Source organism: Phalacrocorax carbo, chromosome 2 (assembly GCF_963921805.1).
Source record: "Phalacrocorax carbo chromosome 2, bPhaCar2.1, whole genome shotgun sequence".
Classification (NCBI taxonomy): Eukaryota; Metazoa; Chordata; class Aves; order Suliformes; family Phalacrocoracidae; genus Phalacrocorax; species Phalacrocorax carbo.
Window position 1 is genome coordinate 140,407,770 of NC_087514.1, and position 21,298 is coordinate 140,429,067.

At 41.7% G+C, this 21,298-nt stretch overlaps 1 protein-coding gene across 6 annotated transcripts in view; it reads right to left on the bottom strand.

The window, feature by feature from the left end:
* The window catches only part of DYNC1I1 (dynein cytoplasmic 1 intermediate chain 1), a 199,524-nt gene that overhangs the window by 66,489 nt on the left and 111,737 nt on the right, over positions 1-21,298 (bottom strand). For all 6 annotated transcript variants that reach the window (XM_064444581.1, XM_064444578.1, XM_064444577.1 and 3 more), the window contains 3 exons: positions 13,331-13,493; positions 12,083-12,182; positions 6,901-7,026 (listed from right to left, as the gene is read on the bottom strand). In XM_064444581.1, coding sequence (XP_064300651.1) covers positions 6,901-7,026; positions 12,083-12,182; positions 13,331-13,493 — 389 coding nt within the window. The remainder of the gene's footprint in view (positions 1-6,900; positions 7,027-12,082; positions 12,183-13,330; positions 13,494-21,298) is intronic.

Below are 21,298 nucleotides of genomic sequence, written 5' to 3' on the forward strand. Positions count from 1 at the left end.
CTGTGCTCTGCGTTTCTATGTTCTAGCCTGGATAAACACAACAGGACAGAGGAAAAAGGTTTTAAAATAAGAACAGAACGAATATGTCCTATCACAAGCCACAGCTGAAACTGTCTCCTCCCCCAGTAGCACAGTTGGAAATTCCCCCAAATTTTAATTCAAAATGGTCCGCCTATACATCTGCATGAATTATTGCAGTGTGAAAATGACCATGTAGACACAAATTTAATAGCAACAAAATGTTCTGGAAATAGGTACAGAAGAGGTCTACGCAGCTCCACAAAGATCATCCTACCAGCGATGCATAGCAGGAAATGAAACAGAAATGGAAACAAAACAACCTCTATATCTATGAAGAAGTCCTCCTCGATTCATTTTACAACATTTTGGTATGTGTTACAGAAATTCTGCATCAAATTTGGGTCCTTGGGTACTGGAACATTCCCAGTCTGGGAGCTGCCTCAGCATCTTCAACATTCAGAGGTTCACTTACGAGAGAACTGTTACAAAAACAAGCAGAATTTGATTCATGTCCAGGATCATAGGATCACAGGACAATTCAGGATGGAAAAGACCTCAGGAGATTTCTAGTCCAATCTGTTCAAAGCAGGGCCAGCTGTGAGTTTAGACGAGGTTGCTCAGGGCTTCATCCAGCCTGTCTTGAAAAGACAATGATGGAGACTGAGCAATCTGTCTGGACAACTTGCTTCAATGCTTGTCTATCCTCATGGGGAAAAGCCTTTTCCTTCCACACAGTCTGAACTTCCCTTCTGCCATTGTCTCTTGTTCTCCCACCGTGCACCAGGCTTCAGTGGTTACCCATCAAACCTACTTATCTTTTGTCGACCAGTTCTATTTTAACAACTGGACACTTTTTGATGAAAAAGCCTTTTCCAAAGCTGGGTTTGCAGTAAGCTCAGAGCCACATGTCTTCTCTGAGATTTGCTGAGATTCTGGGAAGCTTGGAGGGAGTTTAGGGGCTGCCATTTGTTTTACGGCTCTGAAGAGCTGAATCCTTATGTGAAACTTAGATAGCAGCAACAAAGTGAGGAAGCCTTTGCAGAAAACACCAATGTAATTATCAGAGAAAATTTTCTCTATTTTTTAAGTATTCCAAGCATATTTTCTTGACAATTAAACTTGTTGTGGTACTTCTTTTCTCTTAAAGTTCTGGAACTGAGTTCTTGTCTGGCTTCCACAGTGAAGGAAAGTCAAGGACAAGAGGAAAAGGAGAATATTAGTCATTCATGCTGTTACCTCAGCCTGCTCTGCACACGTCTCGTGGATTTGGGCACTGAGCACCTTTAGAAGGCAGGCTGCTGGAGCAAAAAGCACATCTGAAGGAATTTATGTTGATTTTGAAAGAGCAGACAACAACAAAGGAACCAAATCAGGAAAAAAAAAGGCAACTCCAGCCAATATCAGCCACTAAATATAGCCCTTCACTTACCTCAGTGCATCTAATTCTAAGATACGCATTTCTGACTCCATCCATTCAGTTGAAAAGGGAAAGACCACACCAGGATAAGCAATGAAGAGTGGTCAAACACATAACTTAATGACAGTGTATAGAAGCCACTACAAAAAAGCTAGGGGAGAATGAAACATTTTGTGGTGTGGCTGAGTGGCTGATTTCTGTACCCAATCCACCAATATTTTCCAAGCATGGACAGCTTTTCTTGAAATTAAAATAGAAAACACAAGTCCCATATCCCACAAAAAACTGACAGTTTAGTGAAGATATGGAACCAACCAAATAAATCTGACTGCATGGCATTTTAGGAAAAGGACAGAAATAGCTGCAGCTATTAAAAATGATATACTGCTGAAATCTTTTTGTGATTATGCTAAAAGTTGATCTGACTTCTTGAAAGAACCCTTAAATGGTTACTGCTTCCTCAGATAAAAGCTACTTCACATGTGCTCTCCTTCCTTAAAAATATGCTGAATGGAGTTACTTCTAAGTGTCAGATTTGTACTTCTCACTGCCCTTTTGAGACATTTGGAAAAGACATAGCTGAAAAAGAGGAAATTAATAGATCAGGAAATAATCTATAATAAATCAAAATACAGTCAATGTAGTCTTTTTTTTTTTTTTTGTGGCTGCTATCATTACACTGGGTGTAGGGAAGCAGAATTCATCAAACTTTCCAAACACAGTGCAGAGTCCTCCAAATCAGAGAGTAACATTCAATTTGGTTTATTTGCATGAAACTATATCTTTAGCTGTCTACCTCCACCCCTCCTCTCTTGAAGTGATGGATGTTTGAAGCTGAGGTCCAGATACCTCAACCAACTTTAATAACCCCTGTTTGGTTCCAGAAGAAAGGAAATGGTTTTCAATATCCTAAAGTCCACTAGACCCACTGAATATTTCTTTCCCTTGTATCTTCTGTCTCTGTAGATCAGCTCTAACCCAAAAGCTATGAGATCTGGTATTAAAGCAGTGCTCTGCTCATGCTAACAAGCCCTGCTGAAAGGAAAGATATAATAGGTCAGACTTCAGCTATCCACTTTAGGGCAAAGACAGTCTGCCTCAGGCTCATTTGCCTCACTCAACCAGATATGCTGGTGCAAATTTCCAGTTATTTCTTCAGGTCACTTTGGCTTAGAAAGTTTAGAACACTCCACCGGGAAACAGAAACAACAACATCAACAGAGGTGACCAGTAGTACACAAACAACGGGAACTGCATTACAAATAATCCTCATAAATAATGGGTAATGTAGATTTTTATTTGTTCAGTGAAAAAACATGTTAAGGGCATATAAGCACTTTCTAAGAGAGTAAGACTGAGAAATATCAGTGATGCTGCTCTACCAATCTATAGTACAGGAATGTTCACATTCAAGGCCAGCCCCATGCATTGCATAAATCAATACAGGATTGAGCGCATGTTGAGTCATGTCATCAATAACCGTGCCTTACTATTTTCGTTTTTGTCACTCCCACCTAAATGCAGACCAACAGTAGCTGAGAGAAGCAGTGTGAACCACCACTTAAAATTCTCCCACCAAAATGGGGGAGAGTCAATGTGATTTCCATGTCTTTGCTGGAATTCATTCCTTCTCTGGATACTGCCAAACCAACCCAACCAAGAATGACTCATCTTCAGGGCCTCATAAAGTACTTCAGAAAGGCTTGGGTTTTGCCTTTGGAATGGACTGGATTACACCAGGAGTTTGTGATACTCCAGCATTGGGAAGAGGACATCCCTGACTCTTCCCTACAAGGACATTCCCAGTCTGCACTCTGCAGTATTAACTACAAGCTCAATTTATTCCTCACTACCTAAGCAAAGCATTGAGCGTTCATTCCTTTGGCAAATGATATCACCCTTCCACTTTGATTTTGCTTCTGAAACAACATTTTTTTTGCTTGCATAGGAAAACAAATGAACAAATTACCCCATCCCTCACTCTTCCTTGTTTTCCCATTTCTAACCTTGTGGTAAAGAGATGTATGATGAGCTATAGAGGAAAAAATCTGTGGGAGTCCCAGCTAAAATACTGTCAGCACATCACTGGGTAAAGTAGAAATATAAAAATCCAAAGAAGGGCAAAAATAAGACAAGCAGAAGAAAAGAAATATTCCACAGGAGGAGAGAGTAGAAGCCAGTAGGACTGTTTCGTTTAGAAAGGATTTGACAGATCACATGAACTAATGAGTAGAGTAAACAAGTCCACTTGGCTGATAGTAATTTTTCCCTTAATGAATATTAACTGAAATTCAACCCAGTATTTGTAGCACAACATATTGTAGAGCTATGAAATTTATTACCACCTACACTGTATTAATGAGCCAACAGCCTAATATGACTTTAAATTGGGCAAGAATTTCATAACAGTAAGATCATTAGTGACAACAGCTAAGATAAACATTCACAAAATACATCATCCCTCACATATGAGGACTGAAATAAAATGTTTTGCTGGTTGAATTTAGGAAGAAACTTCATCGCTGGTAGATTTTGGCATAATTTTCTGCCATGGCTGATAGAGAACTTTAGTTGAAGTCCCTGGGTTCTGGCAACTTTCAGCAAAGGCACTGGGAAAGCCTGTTTTTCTGATTATGACAATTTCAATGATCCTACGTAAGATTCCAAAAAGACATAGAAAAAAGTAGAGGAAATCAAGAAATTCCTTGGTAATCATCTCACTTAGATCTGTATAATATGCCAGGAAAGACAGAAAATCATTATGGTTCCTAGCTTCAAGAATTTACCAAATGTGCACAGGAGGTATCTAAAGTTCTACCTGCTGAAGTTCAGCCAGCTCTTTAGCTGTCCAGAGGTGTTTCACATATTTATTTCTATTGATGTTATCAGAACTCCTGAGGTGGAATTTCCTAGAAGTTCATCAGAAATGGCTTCATAAACCTATTTATTGATTTAGCTTCTCAGAAGTGGCTTGCATGAGTTCCTCAACCATCACATCTGAAATGAGTTTCTACTTGCTTGTATCTCGCTCTGTGAGCCCAGAAATTGAAAGGCAAAAGGTATATTAATCATCACCATACAGTATTTATCAAGACCACATTTTTATAGAAAGTCTTTGGAAAGGAAAATAGAGGTCTATTGGGAAAATACAAAGTGCTGTACTTGTCACATCTGGGCAACCTAGCTGTGATGATAAGGTGGGTGTTCATCTCTAGCTGCCAGGCTGGATTGTTATAAGGTCATGTACGGCAGAAGAAAAAATTGGGCCTGTCTCACAGAAGACCTAGAGAAATGACCAAGTCAGGACTGAATAAGGGAATGTTTCTTTTGCAAAATGGTAATATAAATGATATAGGGCTGACTAATAACACAGTTGGTTTCCACTAACTAACAGAATAACATGATGATCTACAGAACTGAATTCCAGACTCTGAGCTAAGATAATTTTTTTTCTTATTTTCCATCTGAGTCAGTTAGAACAAAACCTGTGTTCAAGAGGCCAAGTCTCATGCTTTTTACTTCCCCATTTAATCTCATGTGGGTATCCCCATCCAATCTGAGATGCAGAAATTGGTATTTCACATGTCAGAAGCCCCATAATGGTGGTTCAAACATGGTTCCAACTCACAACAGACTTATAATGCAAATTATCTGTGGACAGTTTGACCAAGAGAATAAATATTTCTCAAGGGCAGAAGAACCGATTTCATTTAACTGAAAGATGATGAATCCAGGATGCATGTGAAAGCACAGTGCTATATGCATCTCTTGATTTACAGGTTTTAAGGCTCCAGTTCAAAAAAAGGGGGACATCCAACTTAATGGGAGAAGTAGACAGAAGCTCAGCTGAGCCAAATCTCTGGCCACCACTTTGTCCAATTGTGTTTTTCTAACGGAGAGTATAGCCTGTCTCAGTGCTTTCAATTTAGAGAGTCAAACCTCCCTGTTTAAGTGAACGTATGCTTAAAACTAGATAGAATTTTTAATTAACAGAGCACATTATTATGTCTGTAGTCAGTCTCCCCTTCATGTACTCAGTAGGGCTACCCTGAACCTGGTTATTATCTTGCAAAACCAATCTAGTTTAAGGATTTTTCTTCCTGAAAATGCAATGGACAATCTTGTCTGTTGAATATTTTGCTTAAAACATTAAGCTGCATGTACATCCTAGAATTTGAACATGGGATCTGAGCTAAGACCTTAAGCAGTCTGAAAGAACACATCAGTCTGACGAATATGATATCCAGAAAAACACAAGTTCTCATTTCAAAGGTAATGTGCGCGCGCACACACACACTCGCATACATATATACGTATGTAAATCTGTATGGCATATTTGCTGTGCAGGCCTAGACTCCTTGTGAAGTTGTTTTTCAGTATAGCAAATTAGAAAAACATGCTCAGAATTAAAGGTTACTTAATCGGGTTGAAGCAGTAACTTCAATTCCAGCAACTCCCTCCCACTATGTTACATCTGATAATGTACCCAAGTCCAAACATAAACTTAGTTCAAAAAGATGTTTGGTCCTTGAATGTAAAATGACACTTGGCTTACACAATTAGCCAGGTAATACATATCCTTCCAAGAGAAGCAATTTTTACCGCAGAATAATCTGCATTTTTACTAATCTCTGATTGTTAAATTTTACTTGCTGAAACTTTTCCATATGGCTTTTTGAATACCACTGCCCTGTATTTAATTACCACAGAAGGATATTAATGAAGAGGTTGGAAATTTGGCCCAAGCCCTGTTCCACAGTTTGGACAGTATGATGGAGATAGAGCCAATGAGCAGAACATTTCTGTCAATACGCGGCTGTGCCATTTCACACACAAAAAGCAGTGGCAAAAGAAGAGTAAACAGACCCATAGAAATAAACCACACAACCGTTTTTGAATTGTCCATAAAATTCTAAAATAGCATGGTCATAAAGTAGCATTGAGTGAAGTGAAACACTGTTTTGCCTACCTACAGGACAGTCAAACATGAACTGGTGGAGTAGTCCTTGTAAGCATTTTTATGAAGCTGTAAGATGCATGCCCAGAAATGCAAAGTGTACTTCCCAATTTTAAAGGCAAAACATGATATTGAGCAGAACCAAGGCAAGGGTAGGCAGCTTGGAGCGCAGAGGATGCAAGGAAGCTAACGTGGGTGGGAAAGCATATGTTTCTGCCTGGATGAGGAAGTGGTACACCACAGTTACTTCGTAAGTGCAGGGGCTTTATAAACTAAATCTCCTAGGGACTGTTTTAAATAGACAAAGAATGACATGCAGCCCTGACAGGCTTTCAGTATTGTTTGAGAAGGCTGGTTGCCTCCTAAAAACATTGGACTGCCACTTGTACTTTTTCCAAAAATGCCTATTTTTAACCTCAATCTCTTCATATAAACAGTGGGCAGATGCACCATGTAGTAAGCTCTGTTTTGTCTAGCATGAAATTAATGGCTTCCTCAGTCTTACCTGACAATGGAAAACATATTCCGGTGTGGTTTTCTTGAACTTCATGTTCCATACCAAGGCTACCCCATCAGGCTCATGCGGAGCATCTTCATTATTGTTATAAGATGCAACCATCAACTCAGGGTACTAGAAAGAAAAAGAAAAAGCAAGTGAAATAAGATGGATGATGAAGAACCTAGGCAAAATCAGATGAAACAGAAATAAGCTCATGCTACATGTGCAATATCTGGTTTTAATTATATAACACACTAAGTCCAATCATAGCATTCAGCTTCATTTTGGTTTTATATTTTACTTGTCCCTGCCTGGCATCCTTAAAGCCCCTGCTCCTTGCTCTCTATCAGTTATTCTCAGATACCACAAAGGCAATGTTATTTTCTGCAGGTAGTTCTCAGAAAAGACAACTAGCAGGATATTAATAACAGGAATGCAAAGCAAGGAAGAGGAAAAATCTGACAGCTTGCGTAATTCTAATGTATTTGCTTAACCATTGCTTCAGGGACAAACCATTGTCTTAACTGATTTTGATAATACAAACACTATGACCATAGCGTTGACTTGCTTCTATTCCAAAATTCACATTTTTTTCAGCATCCCTGAAGACTGTTCTTTCTTGTTTCAGTATTCAGTATGCACTCTTCCTATTCACTTATGCGTAGAATCAACTTGAAAGCTCTTCTTGATGATTCAGGTAGCAAACAAAACTTTTTCTTCACAGGAGCTCAGTTTTGCAGGATGATGAGGCCATCTTGTAATGCACAGGGTGACCTCAAAGTCCGCTGACTCAGTAAGATTGATGCAATGAGCACTCTAAAATCAGATCCATATTTTCTTGTACACCCATTATCCAGTGATGTATAGAAGTAGATATGCAACAGACATATATGTATTTGCTCTGTTTATACTTATATACACATACACACACACACAATATCATGTATGAAAAATCAGATTTTCACATTCCGATGATGACGTCGTATCATCTCAAAACACTGTAAGAAGTAACAATTTGCCCACAAAACATCAATTACTTTCTGCCTACACAATAAGACCCAGTTCTCCACTCTCACATGCTTGACACTAGGCACCTCTGGTAGCCTCTGTCCTTCCCTATAGTCAAAGTAAGGCAGTGGTCCTTATGGCATGTCCAGAGAAAAGCACATGGCTTCTGCAGCCCAACGGGCCAGCAGCCCAAGCTCCGCAGGACCCACACCCTCCTCTTGTAAACTAGGAATGCTTTCCCTCAAAGTTTCTCAATAATCTTCATAATTAATTGTCACTTTTTGTCTTTCCCAGGTAAATTCCTGCCAAGCCATTCACCACTTTATAGGGGAACAGCTGGGAGATGTAAAGGAAGTGGGACAAAGAAACTGCCAATTGTACTATTGGGAGCTGTGAATTTGGTCCACACCAGGCATTTTAAAAATAAAAAAAAACCCTCACCACCCTTTATATCATTGTTAATGGGGTTTGAACCTCTCTGCTCTCAAAATCCATTTGGAAGAAATAATGCGCAGAGCTATAACTTTTGCCATCAGCAGCTGTTCTTTCCCACTTTGTGTACACATCCATGGATAATACATCATGGAGCTGATGATTTTTCTATTCAAGCTCATCATTCCAAATGAGCCTGGACCCACGTGTGGGAGAATCAGCAATGACACGTAGCCACCATAGCTGCCTCTTTCCCATTTTGGGGTGGTCTGACTGGGTTCTACCTACGTCCTGGCAGACCTTGGCTGCTGGCACAGCTCGTAAGGGCAGTTTAGCACCCAAATCCCTTGCATGGGCTTTAGAGCATGCAGCAGACAAATCACTTATTCTCCCTCCTCAAGAACTGAGGGAGACCTGAGGGTGGCTTACTCTCACACATGAGACACCACCTCTCTGGACACAGTTGTGCCAGCCTGCCCTCCGCTGCTCCGTTCATCTCACCCTCCTCTTCTCTCTCTTTCCTGTGACGGCGATTACAACCACTTCTGAACAGTGAGCTCAGCTTCTCCTTTGAACCTTTTCATCCCAAGTTGGCCCAGGCCCAAGTAAACAGCGTGTGCAGCAGACTTGTGTCAGGGCATCTCACTTTGGCTGAACAGGTTAGGTACCATTCGTGCGAGCAGCTGAGCTTGCAGTCGTGATGGGGCAGATACCTTGGCAGGCAGAAGCGACAAGCCCTTCCACCAGCACGACTGCAGCCAGCTAGGGCATATGACCAGGTGTGAAGCACCAGTTCAGAGGCTCTTCGGGGTTGGTTCACACTCCTGGAAAGTTTAGCGAGCATGTTCTGGTTGGCAGCATGTCTGGCCATAAACAATCAGTGACTCAAATCTTGCTAGTCTATACATAGGTTTTGCAACCACAGTTTATGCATCTAACTGAAAATACAGTTTCGAGTTTACACATATGCTGGGGTCATACCTAGCTGGGCAACACCACTATGAGGCTTTTTGACTCTTAAAAAACCTGTTCAGTACCCTAAATCATACCTAAGTTCAGTACCCTAAATCATACCTAAGTTCAGTACCCTAAATCATGCTGGCATTACACACTTGCCGCTTCATTCAATCTACTTGCATTTACAGAATTTTGGTCCTCACCAGGTGCCCAGCTGGTGACTGCAACTGAAAACAATGTGGAAATGGTGCTGTGGGAAACAGCATTCAAGGCTGATGCCTGAGAGTCAAGAGAGACACAGCAGTATTCCTGAGACTGTGGTTTTCTTGGCTTTAGATGAGCTAAGATACCTTCTCATGGACAGAGCAAGGTGATCCCACTCTCTGTGTTTACACTCAGTCTGTTGGGCCTTTCCCTTAGATCCCTGATGAAGCATCTAAGTCATTTTCCCTTTGCTCTGCAAAAGAATCAAGGGGCTAGTGAGTTAGCTTTAATGGTATGAATGATCCCACATGTTTGGGACCGTATTTACATGTGACTGGGAACAGAATAACTTGTTTAATCAATGCATCAAGGTCCTTTGTTTGATTAAGCTTCTATTTGCCTCCAGGATGTTTTGCAGCAACAGTTTTATCGCAGAAAATTGAGCAATGTTTTCTGCAGTTCCCATGATTATTCAAGTTATCCTTTGGCATACTGGCCACTGACACGTCCTGGAGCATGAGTGAGAAGCGGAGCTAGCTAGCGGTTAGGGGAAATACCTCCGTCCGGCTCCAGCTCCTGCTGCACGATACACCTCAAAGCAGGCAAGAGAGGAGACAAGTCCCTCCTCCCAAGCTAGCGTGGTGTGGTGTGCAGAAGCTCCCAGGCATGGAGAAGCCACCAGTGTGGAGAAGCCCCTGCTGGGGTGCCAGGGAGCTGAACGTGAAGAGTTAATGGAGGGGAAGGCAGGAGGGGCCACCCTGGAACAAAGAGGTGGGAAGCAGAACATGCCTGCGAGCCCCAGGGGCTGAGCAATTACATTTGGCAGTGCTCTTCTGAGGCTTTTTTTTCTTGCTGCACTGGGAATACAATAAGAGCTGCCTGTTAGGAAAATATCAGATAAGAATTCCATGTAATTTCCAGCCCCTGAACAAGTGAACAACCTAAGATAAGTGTTTCCTCAGGCTTATATTTGATTTCTGTGGAAATCCATATGTGCTTAAAGGCCACCCACGTCACACCAGTGCATACCTGTTATTAAGCTGATATTTTGCATGAAAGCAAAGGGATAAATCCTTCATTTAACACATGGGGCGTGAGCTGGATATTACAAGAAGCCTCTCTGCAGCTGTCTGCTGTGCATCACACCAGGTCAGACAGCCAGACCTGCACAGCCTACCTGCAATGCTCAAAGAGACCCTCCCAACTCCTCTTCTCCCTGCTGCCTGCCATGTCCCCTGTGCAGTCAGCTGCCACCTTGCCTGACAAGCACCTGGAGGCATGGAAGCAGCCTTGCTGCCATTTCAAGGGGAAAGAGAGAAGGATGGATGCAAGAGTCACTGTGCTCCTTATCCACTGCCTCTCCCCAACCCTCATGCACCATTTACATACTTTGCCTTAAACACATGCCATCTCCACACACAACACCTAACTTGGTGTAGAAAGAGCAGGTACCTTTAAGATTAGGCTAAGCAAAGCTTGTTCTTAGCACTGGGCTGAGCTACGTCTATAGCATCTTTGCTACCCGCACCAGGCTGCGTCAGGGCTCTGGACATACCACGGTGCCTGAGGCTGGGTTTGGGGCCAACTAGGCAGGCTGGCTTTTGTTCATGTTTTTCAAGCCTACGTCCTCCTGGAGCAGTTTTGTTATATCTGTATTGTGGACCTTGGAGTAGAGTCTCCCTGGTTTCCTCCCCAGGGAAACCAGCTGCTTTGCTCCAGGCTGGAACCTAGGAACAGGCCAACAGAGATGAAGCAGAGAGGATGAGGGTGGCTGGAGTGAAACTAGGACCGAATGAATTTGACAGGACCTGTGGTGATGTGTGTCTGTACTAATCCCAGCTCTCCAATGGAGTAACTAATTAACCTGGTTTCTGTGCTTTGCTGATGTGGCTGTATTGGTTTTGGGAAGCTTAAGCAGCTCTATCATCAGTTTTATTTTGCAATATGACAATGCTTTGTGGTGTGCAGAAACTGGATACATTCCAGGCATGCTGCTTTAGCGTGCACCCTGGCCAGCTGCAGCCTCTTCCACTGCTTGAAGAAAGGACCCAGCATTTTTCGAAAGACCTCTTTTCAATCTTTTCAAGTTGTTCAGATACTTCCATTTTGAGTTTCAGTATATTAGAAAAATAAATTATATCACTCAAAATTCTTATTTTTTATTTTATTTATTTTTATTTATTTTATTATTTATAACTATTTATTAAATCAATTGCTACATATTTAATTAATTATTTTAAATTTGTTTAGTTTTAAACCTTTTGTCCTAAAAAAATTTCCATGTCCCAAGGGTGTGGAGTAGGGCGGAAAAGTAGACTTCTTTATCTTAGTAGGCTTGTTAAACTATAGTTTTATTACAACACCCTGGTTTTGAAGAACAAATAACATATTGAAAAAAATGAGAGCTTCATTATTGCCCACTACTCTTCCTTATGGAGAAACATGCATTCACTCATTTAGGGCCCTGCTGCTAGCTAAAAAATAAAATCACAGTCTGCAGAATGAAGGGCAAACTGAGGCTGGCTGTATTTTTTTACAGAGAAGTTGGAAGGGATATGGAAACAAATCTCCCAGCTTCACATCTTACCTGAAGAGACCAATCCATACAGGTGACAACACGATGCTTTGACCAGTGCTCATCATAAAACTGACGGTTAAAGGAAAGGTTGGCTCCTGCTTGAACATCTCTGTGAATTCAAACAAAGTGACACTTTTTGATGTACCAGCATTCAAATGCTGTGAAAAGCAATGCAAAAATTTCTGACTACTACCTCTCAAACATCTGGCCAGCCTAGGGAACTCTGCCACCTTGATTTAATTGCTCTCACTGACAGTTTTGCTGATAACAAATCTGCACCGAGGAACAGATTTTACCTCTGTTTCATAAAACCACATTTCTTAATTGCCCACTGCCTTCCTGACTCTTCTGGGTCACCCTGGGCCACCCCTGCCACCTTTGTCTCTCAGGACCAAACCTGGCCCTGGCATTCAGCTCCCCCTTTTCTGGATCTTCACCTTCAAGCTATTACCAAATCTCTGTTATTTTTGATTCCTGAAATCTTAAAGTTACAGTACCTCCTCCCAGCAATGGACATGGCAGATGCCTTCTGGCACCGTTAGGCTGGGCTGAAGCACAGTGCTGGTCTAGCGCTGCCACACTGACACATTTAGCCGATCACAGGGGTGATGCTCTAGAGCAACCTCCAGAAAGTAACTTCAGTGCAATATAGCTACTGATTTGCCATGAGGCTTCAATGGAAATGCAACTGTTGACATCTAAATACTTCCCTCGTACTAACAAGTTTTGCTTCTTCTACTCCTTCCCTCAATTGCTGAATACACAACCTGTCACCTCTCATCTCACGCATTTAGATTGCAAACACTTTGGGAGATCATGATTTTCATCCACACAATGCATAGCACAGTAGGATTCATTTCAGGCCTGAGGCAGTAGTAGAATGTAAACAACAGCAATTTGAATTTGTAAAAATATCATGATACAAGCACACTAGAACACACACATGCACATCTACATACACATGTGTACTCACACATGTATCTATTCCATTTATTAATGTTTTTCTTCAGTATTTGAAATTTCATCCCAAAAATTGAAACAAAAAAATTAAACCACCTGCATAATACATCAAAGAAAAAAACACAGAGCAATAAAGCATGAAGCTATTTTAGGCTAACAAAGTGACCCAGACCTTCATGGAGAGGTTTTAAACTTAACTATAAAAATGTTTAGTTTAGTTCTAAAATCAAGGCTTCCTGGCAATGGAATTCTTTTTATAGAGGTCATTTTACAAAAGCAAACAAACTCCAGACTGACCCATCTTTCTCTTCTACATCTCTGCCACTGTAGTCGAAGAAGATGTCTGAATCTTCAGCCAAAGCTCTCTCAATTACACGTATTGTCCGGTCAAAAAATATCAGGAATTCTTCTGAATGGAGAACTTGCTGTTTTTCTTCTTCTGTCAGTTCTCTAGGAGGAGCTTGGAAAATGAAAAGCTGTAGTTAGGAGTATGACTTTTCATCCCTTTCCCAATGAATCAACATCTTCAATGGGTTTCTTTTGACATGAAAGCTTGCCATAGCAATATCAGGACAAGAATCAAAGCTTTACTCTTAAAATCATGACTAAGTATTTTTTAGTATTTCTAAACATACTCCTGTATATTCCCAGAATGTGGGATTTACATACAAGAGATCCTATATCTGATATATTTATTATTCTGAAATGGAAAATACTTAAACCCCCCAAATTAAATAAACACCGTGTTCATATTTCAGGAAATGGCTGTGACTGACGTTTAGGCAATACCTAACTTGAAAAAGCAGAACATTTATGTAACAGGGGACCTGTCAGAGGAGCCAAAGAATAAAATAATCTTCTTAACTTATAGAGTTCTTTGTATTAAAAGGGCTCACATAATCTCTCCCTTCACTTCTTTCCATTGGTGTCACTGATAAATTCTGCCTCTGCTTTAGAGCTTTTGTGAAGCAATGAAGTAAATAACCAAAGATATTCTCTGAGGCAGCAAAATCAAAAGCAACCAACCAAACACCAGTTTCTTTAAGGCAGTTTTAGTCCTTGCAGAGGAATCCCAAGAGCCAGAGCCACAAATGCCACTGAGCCATGGCCAAAGCTGCCCTGGGAGAGGGTAGAAGCCATTGCAGGCATTGGTCAGGATAGCCTGGCCCCCACGAGATGAAGTTGCTTCTTTACACATATGCAGAGATGCTAAATCTTTACTTCCAAACCAATATTTCGAGTATTTCTTTTGAAAAATACTTTGCAGGATGCACCGATGCTACGTCTCCATCAGTTTAATGACCTGTTAGCAAATTCCAACTCAGATGTGAGGATCAGAGGGAAATGAAATTGGGATGTTGCTATTGCTATCGAGCAAAATTCTATTCCCAATTACACTAGCAGGGTCATATTGATATTGTGGCAATGTCATATATCAATTGTGCTTTTGCCAACACGTGCTTTTAAACTATCATTTTAGTTATATTTCAGAATTACCTGTATTTCAAAAAATGCTGTTAGTATCTTCACAGTTACACCAAACCAACCTTGCAACTAGTTTAAATTCCCAGCATGAAAAGATCTTTTGACACCACAGGGATTATGCTAACAGAGAATTTTGTTCCAAATTTATAATTAGGTACACAAAGACCATACCATAAACAGATCTACGCAAAATTACAGATACTTGTACTTAAAGTGTAGCTGTCAATCAAAGGTCTCCTGCATTGGCTTTATACTACAGATCTGACATGTTTAGTTGTGCAAATGACCTTGCAGATTCCCTAGGACATACTGGTTAAAACACCAGCAGGCAAAAAAAGATAATTCAGCATGGTGCCTCAGAGAACACCCAGTACACATCAAAGTTTAAGCCCCAGCCTCGTCATACACACCTTAATGTGTAATTAAACAACAAGTGACATAGTATAAAGTTGCAGTTCGGAATTATTTTCCAATTGCTGTGCTGTGGCACACAGCTCCATTCAGCTACCAGGGAGATGTAGCCCTTGCTCGCCGTCTGATTTTCCCATGGTTCACACTAGACTCATGAGCTCTGGTGCCCAAGTACGATGCCACCACCAGCCCCAGGGGCAAGGACACATTGAAAGGTGCAACAGCAGGCAGGAGCAGCGACACGGTCAGCATTACTGCAGTACTCAGCTCCCCCAGTTTTCAGTGTACTTGCTTTCAGAGCACTCCCTGTGGTTGGGAGGCTGTTATCACCATGCTTAGGTTTGCCTCAGCTGGGTCAAAGCATTAGCTCTGAAAGACAAAATCTCTGCACTACACCTGGGCTAAATATAGAGGGTAGGAAAAATGCAAAAGGTGGAGGAGCAATTTAGCCCTCAGAAGACAAAGCAGCTAAGAAGTTAGAAACTTTAGCCTTTGATGATCTCCTATGGCCTTGGCACTATGCCTCCTACCACCAGGTTAGTGGTCCCTGCGGAGCTCCACACATCCAGAGAATATCTGCGTCCCCCTGCACGATCCCCCTGAGTAGAAGAGCAACAATTACCAAGGCAGGAGCACAATTTGCCTCTAAGTGCTTTAGGCAGAAGCAATGCATGTGAAAAAAAAAAAAAAAAAGAATGACTAGCAAAAAGTACAGGTTGACCTATTGCAGCATCCACTACTGAATAGTAATTGGCACTAAGGGAACTCATCTGGCAAGGAAGCCTGTAATGAGGCAATATCCCACTGTCACCACTAAAGCATCGCTTTCCGAGAATCAAAGACAACAAGCATGACAATGCAGCAAAATGGCATAAAAGGGGAGAAAATAACTGCAAAGGCAACTGGAAAACTCATTTTAAACTGCTCCAAATGGTAAAAATTATTTGCTAAATCAAATCCTCTCTACAGCTTGGAAATATAAATTTATTACTCGGCCATTTGCTGACTATAACTGGCAAAGAAAACACAACCAAAAATCAATAGAAAGGGAAAAGGCAAAAAATAAACAGCTTGGGAGCTGTGGAGCATTCACAAGCAATGGAGACACACATGATTGCAGTTCTACCTCAGCAAAATCTCCCTTGCATTTAGCAATGATCTGTGGGAGGCCAGCAGTCTATTAAACCCTCTTCAGCATCAGAAACACCTTGGCTAAAGTTTGTAGGGTATAAATCAGCTTACCTCATTCATCTGACTGACACACCAGATGCCCCGTGGCGATATTAAGCTTCATATTTTAACCTTATTTTCTTCTTTCATTCGGCTGCCTCTGAAGTTTTATTTGAGGCAATCTCTTCTTACAAGAATGTTAACATCATTACTTTTTCCAGTGTAAAACATTGCTGTAACTACTGCAAATACATGAAGTATAAGCAAAAAAAACCAAAACAGACAGGCTTGTTCTTTCAAATATGAAGATTTTCTAACCATTTATCTTTCAGAGCCACTTCCATTTTCCCCTTGTTCCTTCTCCCTGTCTGTCCATTATCTCAAATAAAATAAAAAAGAATCTATGCAATTTTCTGCAATTTTTCTTCCTATCGGGGAGCTTACAGTTACTTTGATCTCAGCTTTCAAGAGACACAGGCTCTCTTTACGGAAAACTCTGAGAAACATAAGCAGCTGATCAAAGTATTTTTTGTTTTGTCACAGACACCTATGTGATGTGACAATATCTTCAGACATTCCCCATAAGAATACAGCATTTGTCTTCAAGTATCTGCCCTCCCTGGCATAAAAACCAAACAAACCACAACTAACCTTCCGGGTCTTACAAAGCCTAGTGTGATGCTTAGCTCACCAGTGCTAACAGTTACATGCTTATTGTCTTGGAGTGCAATGAAAGCTCCTGCAAAGGAAGACTCATGCTTTGCTCTGGTTTCTACACCGTAGCTTCGTAACGAACTATTGTACCTGTGCTCTGCTTCCCACCCGGAGGAGCTGAACCCATGCATGGCCCCACAAAACTCACATCAGGAGGACCCATGGTGCAGCCACCAAGTTCTGCCTAACAGGGCCACTGGGCTTCCTGTCTATGCACGGACCCACCGAAACATCGATGGGCTTGCGTACCCACAATCAGAGTGCTGTGCAGGTGGCTCTGGGGTTATCAGGTCAATAACATGTATCAAAGAAGCCCTGTACTCATGTTCATGTATAAAACTGAATAAAATAAAATGGAATTTACATTTAAAATTAAAACACTGTGCAGTTATATATGCACAGAGGACACCGCAGGGGAAGAAAATGAGAGGTATATCCATAATGAAAGCCATTGTACACCTGTGCATGAGCAAAAAGGTCTAGAATATGTAAAAAAAATTGAGTGTGACATGAAAACAACAGATCTATTCAACACCTGTTTCTGAAAAATAAGAGCATTTTTTTATTTCCCATGTGATTTAACATGATCCTCAAAAATACTATATTTCACATCAGGTCCTTTGTCCACAAAATTCCTTGGACAAGACAGAAAAAAAAATTTATATGAACACATTTCCTTGGATCTTTAGGAACTAAGATAAAAAGTCCTGCAGGCTTGTTCTTATCTGGCAGAAGCATGTTTATAGTAAATATAATATAAATAGTTGTGATAACAGTGCAGGATCAAATTCACAAATGTTTAAATACCAGGATTCAAGTCTGTTCCCAAGGGAGCTAAAAAGATATTAAAAAAAAAACCACACAACAACAAAACCAACAGAAAAAAGACCCACATTTAAATAAGTATAATAGAATATAAAAAAATATTATCCTGGAACCTAAGCAATTGTAAAAAGCTGACAAAAGTAATGAAGTCCATTAGTCCATTAAAGGCAAAAAAGAAAAAAAGAACAGAAAGAATAAGTGAATGAAAGAAAGGGCGAACTAATAAAAACAGTAAAGCAGGAAGCAGCCTTGTTATGAGCCCAGAGATATAACGAGAGACGGGAGGAGATTAGTAAAACCTTTTTAAGAGCTGTATTATTTCTTTCAGCATGTATTTAAACCCATGTAAACTTTAGATGTGCTGAAGACTGAGGATGCAGCGTGAGAACTGCAAGGTGCTAAGGGGCTTTCAGCAGCTTTTAGTCTTGCCTGCCAATAGCCTGTGATCCTCTTGTTTTTCTTGTGCTTCTCACTTTCATGTCCTGGTTGTGTTGGGTTTAAAACGCAAGTCCCTGCAAGGCACAATTGCTGAATATGTAAAGGGAGATTTCGAAGTGCATGTGGGGATTTTTTGGTTCTGGAGTAGCAGGGTCCAGAGCCTTAAACTAGAAACCATGCCAGGCAGGGCTAGTCCCACTGATTGTGCTTCTCCAGGGGCTGTGCTGAGCACCATCCCTGAACACACCTCAGCCAGGCCATCAGGATGGGTTGGCACACCTGAGCTCGCTGTGGTGTCGGCGCCAGTGAAACTGTGGTGTTACAGGCTATTACAAACCCCAGTGTGTTCACAGGGGCAAAGCTGACAACCTGTCCTGCTTCTCTGATACTGAAGCCTGAGCTGGCAAGAGCTAAACCGCCTCCCCCACCACAGCCTTCTGTGTGGACATCCGAGCCCCATGCACAGGGCCGGGGCAAGAGTGGGCACAGCAGGTTTTGAAGCTGCAGATCCCAGCCTCCCCCATCACAGCCTTTCATGCAGGTTTCTGTGGATATATCCACGGCTTCAGATAAATGCAGGTTGAGGCCCACTTTCAAGACCCAGCCCGTCCCACTGTTCATGTAGTTTCTACTGACATAAAGAGGTGCCTTAGGTGGACCTCCAGAGATCTCTGGTGGTGGAAAGCCCCAACCCACTTGATGCCACAGTTTGGGACCAGTCTCTTGTTTATGTGGTCAGGAGAGGCTGGGAACAGGCAGAGCCCAGCCCAGTTCACCAGCAGGTATTCAACACTTGGCTCTTCCAAGAACGGCAGGGAGACCATGCACCTGAGACAGGGGTGACAACAGGCAGCCCCGTGGAAGAAACACAAGAAGACCCCAAGGCTTTGTATGCTTCAAACAGTCAACAAGCCAGGTCTTCACCTCCCACTCTGGAAGCACTTTGGGGGGCTCGAGCAGCTCCTCTGCCCTTAGCACCTCCATGGCACCAAAGTGCTGCAAGAGTTGTTGTGCCAGGCAGGCTGCCCTATTGCAGGTGCACTGCGTGCCTGCTGAATAATCCCACCAAAGTCCGCAGAGCAACTCTGGGGTGTGCAGGGGAAAGACAAGGAAATTAAGCATGCAATAAATGTCTGCAGAATTAAATTGGACTACCTATAAACCACAGAGAAAAAAAATCACATTTCCTCTTAAAATACCATTATAAAAATAGAGCACTCCTGTCCTGTTGGCTTGCAGAGAGGGAGCCTGAACAGACTGGATCCAATCTTTATTTTTCATCCTGACCTATTTTTGAGTTATATTCTTGAAAAAATTGTCTGCCTTTCTCTCCCCTCACTTCTCTCTCCCATGGTTTTTTTCTTACCCTCCTATAACTCAAAAAAGGCCATGCTGATTTTTTTTAATCTGTTAAAAAATGTGCTCCCTGAGCTGAAACCAAATTTCAGCCCAGAGCAAATTTTTACGACTGGGTTATAAATCCCTGAAAAACAGGATTCATAATGGAAGTGCTGACACAGCCTTAACTACTATATAGCAGTGTGAATGGCGCCACTATAATATCTATTAGAGATTCTTTAAAAAGTTTGCAAAATATTGTCTTGCCTTGCAGAGAAAAAGAAGCCAGAGTACTTAATGCCAATATAAACATGCTTTTAACCCATTATGTGCTAATTTGCAGAAAAGCTATTAATTCTGAGTAGGCACACAGAGTGCAGCACTGACAGGAAATGTTCTTCTAAACTCCTGTTTGACTTGTAACATGGTTTTAATCACTTCCATGAAACACAAACGATGGCTTCAAACCCTGAAAGTTGCTCAGAACATGAGAAGGGTGATTACAACAGAGACGAAAACAGGATTCTGTTGGCCAAAGGGCTAAAGCCAACTGGGAGAGAACACACCGAACGTTAAAAATGGGATTCCATTCCCTGTCAATCTGGGGACAGCTGCTTCATTTGATTCACAGCATTTAATGCCAGTCATTAGCACACCACTATTTTATCCATCACAACATGTACAGCAGGTCAAGTTCACTTTCTATCAGGCAATGAGCATGTTTTCTTCTTCCTTGAACCCAGTCAAGTGTTAGCACCTCCCAAAGCCGGTTCTGCTACAACAAGCTGAGCCTTGCTTTTACAGCCTGCAGTTTGTGCGTCTGAGACTAGTGCTAAACTAGCCCAGTTGATCTACCATTCCTGGGGGGTCTGCTAGGCAGAGAAGGGGAGCACTTCCCCAAGACTAAAACACAACAAAGAAATAAAAGATGTTGGTGCTGGTGCTCAGTCAGCAAAGTACATAAAAGGCTAACTTGAAAGCCCACAAAAAAGTGAAATAAATCAGTTCAGGAATGTATTTAGATTTTTTCTTCTCTTCATGCAGGAGTTTGTGCTTTCTCCCCAGGTATAAGTGCTAGCATTACTTTTGCATAGAAATAAATGGGGGTGGGATCAGCTGTAAGCTGAATACCAGAGGGACATTCAGCAACTCGGGACAGTGCACAAGTGCTGCGATATTGGTTGTTATGGCTTCCTGTTGCCATCAGTAAGAGATACTGTGTTAGGTCCGGTGACTGCTACAGCCCATGTGTGAGTTGACCCCACAGTTTTGGGTGGAAGGATAATTTTCAGGAAAAGTAAGTTTTTCTGTGTTGCCACGTTTCTTGCCCATGTCTTCAGTTATGCCTTTACAGACTCTTGTGTGACTCCTGTTCTTGCTGTCACCGCTGCTCCCTTCTGCCCATGGCAGTGGTGGCTGGGGGCGGGGGGAGAAGCAGAAGGATGAAGGGCAGAAGGAGTGAGTTCCCCTCTCTGTGTTTCTATAAGGACCTAGTGAGCAATGGACACTGCAGGATTTATGGCATGGGTGATTTCTGTGATGTTCTTAAGAGGGAAGATCAATTTATAATCAAAACAGCATGGCATGTACTGCAACTCTCTTCAGTGTGTGAGGATAGTGAATTTGGGCACCATATACCAGACTCAGGCTTTTTGGACACTGATGTAGATCATGCCAGGGCTCCCCTGGACGCGAAAGGAGCATCCACTGCTGTATTCACAGATAACGATTTCATGGGCTTCTCTGTAAAATGACTCTGTATTTTTCCCATAGTGAGACTACTTTGTGAAAAACAAAGCCAAGGTCACAGAATCATCCTGGTAATTATCACCATAGCAAGAAGTGGCTTAGGCCCTACCTGAGGAAGCAAGTTACCTCAACTCT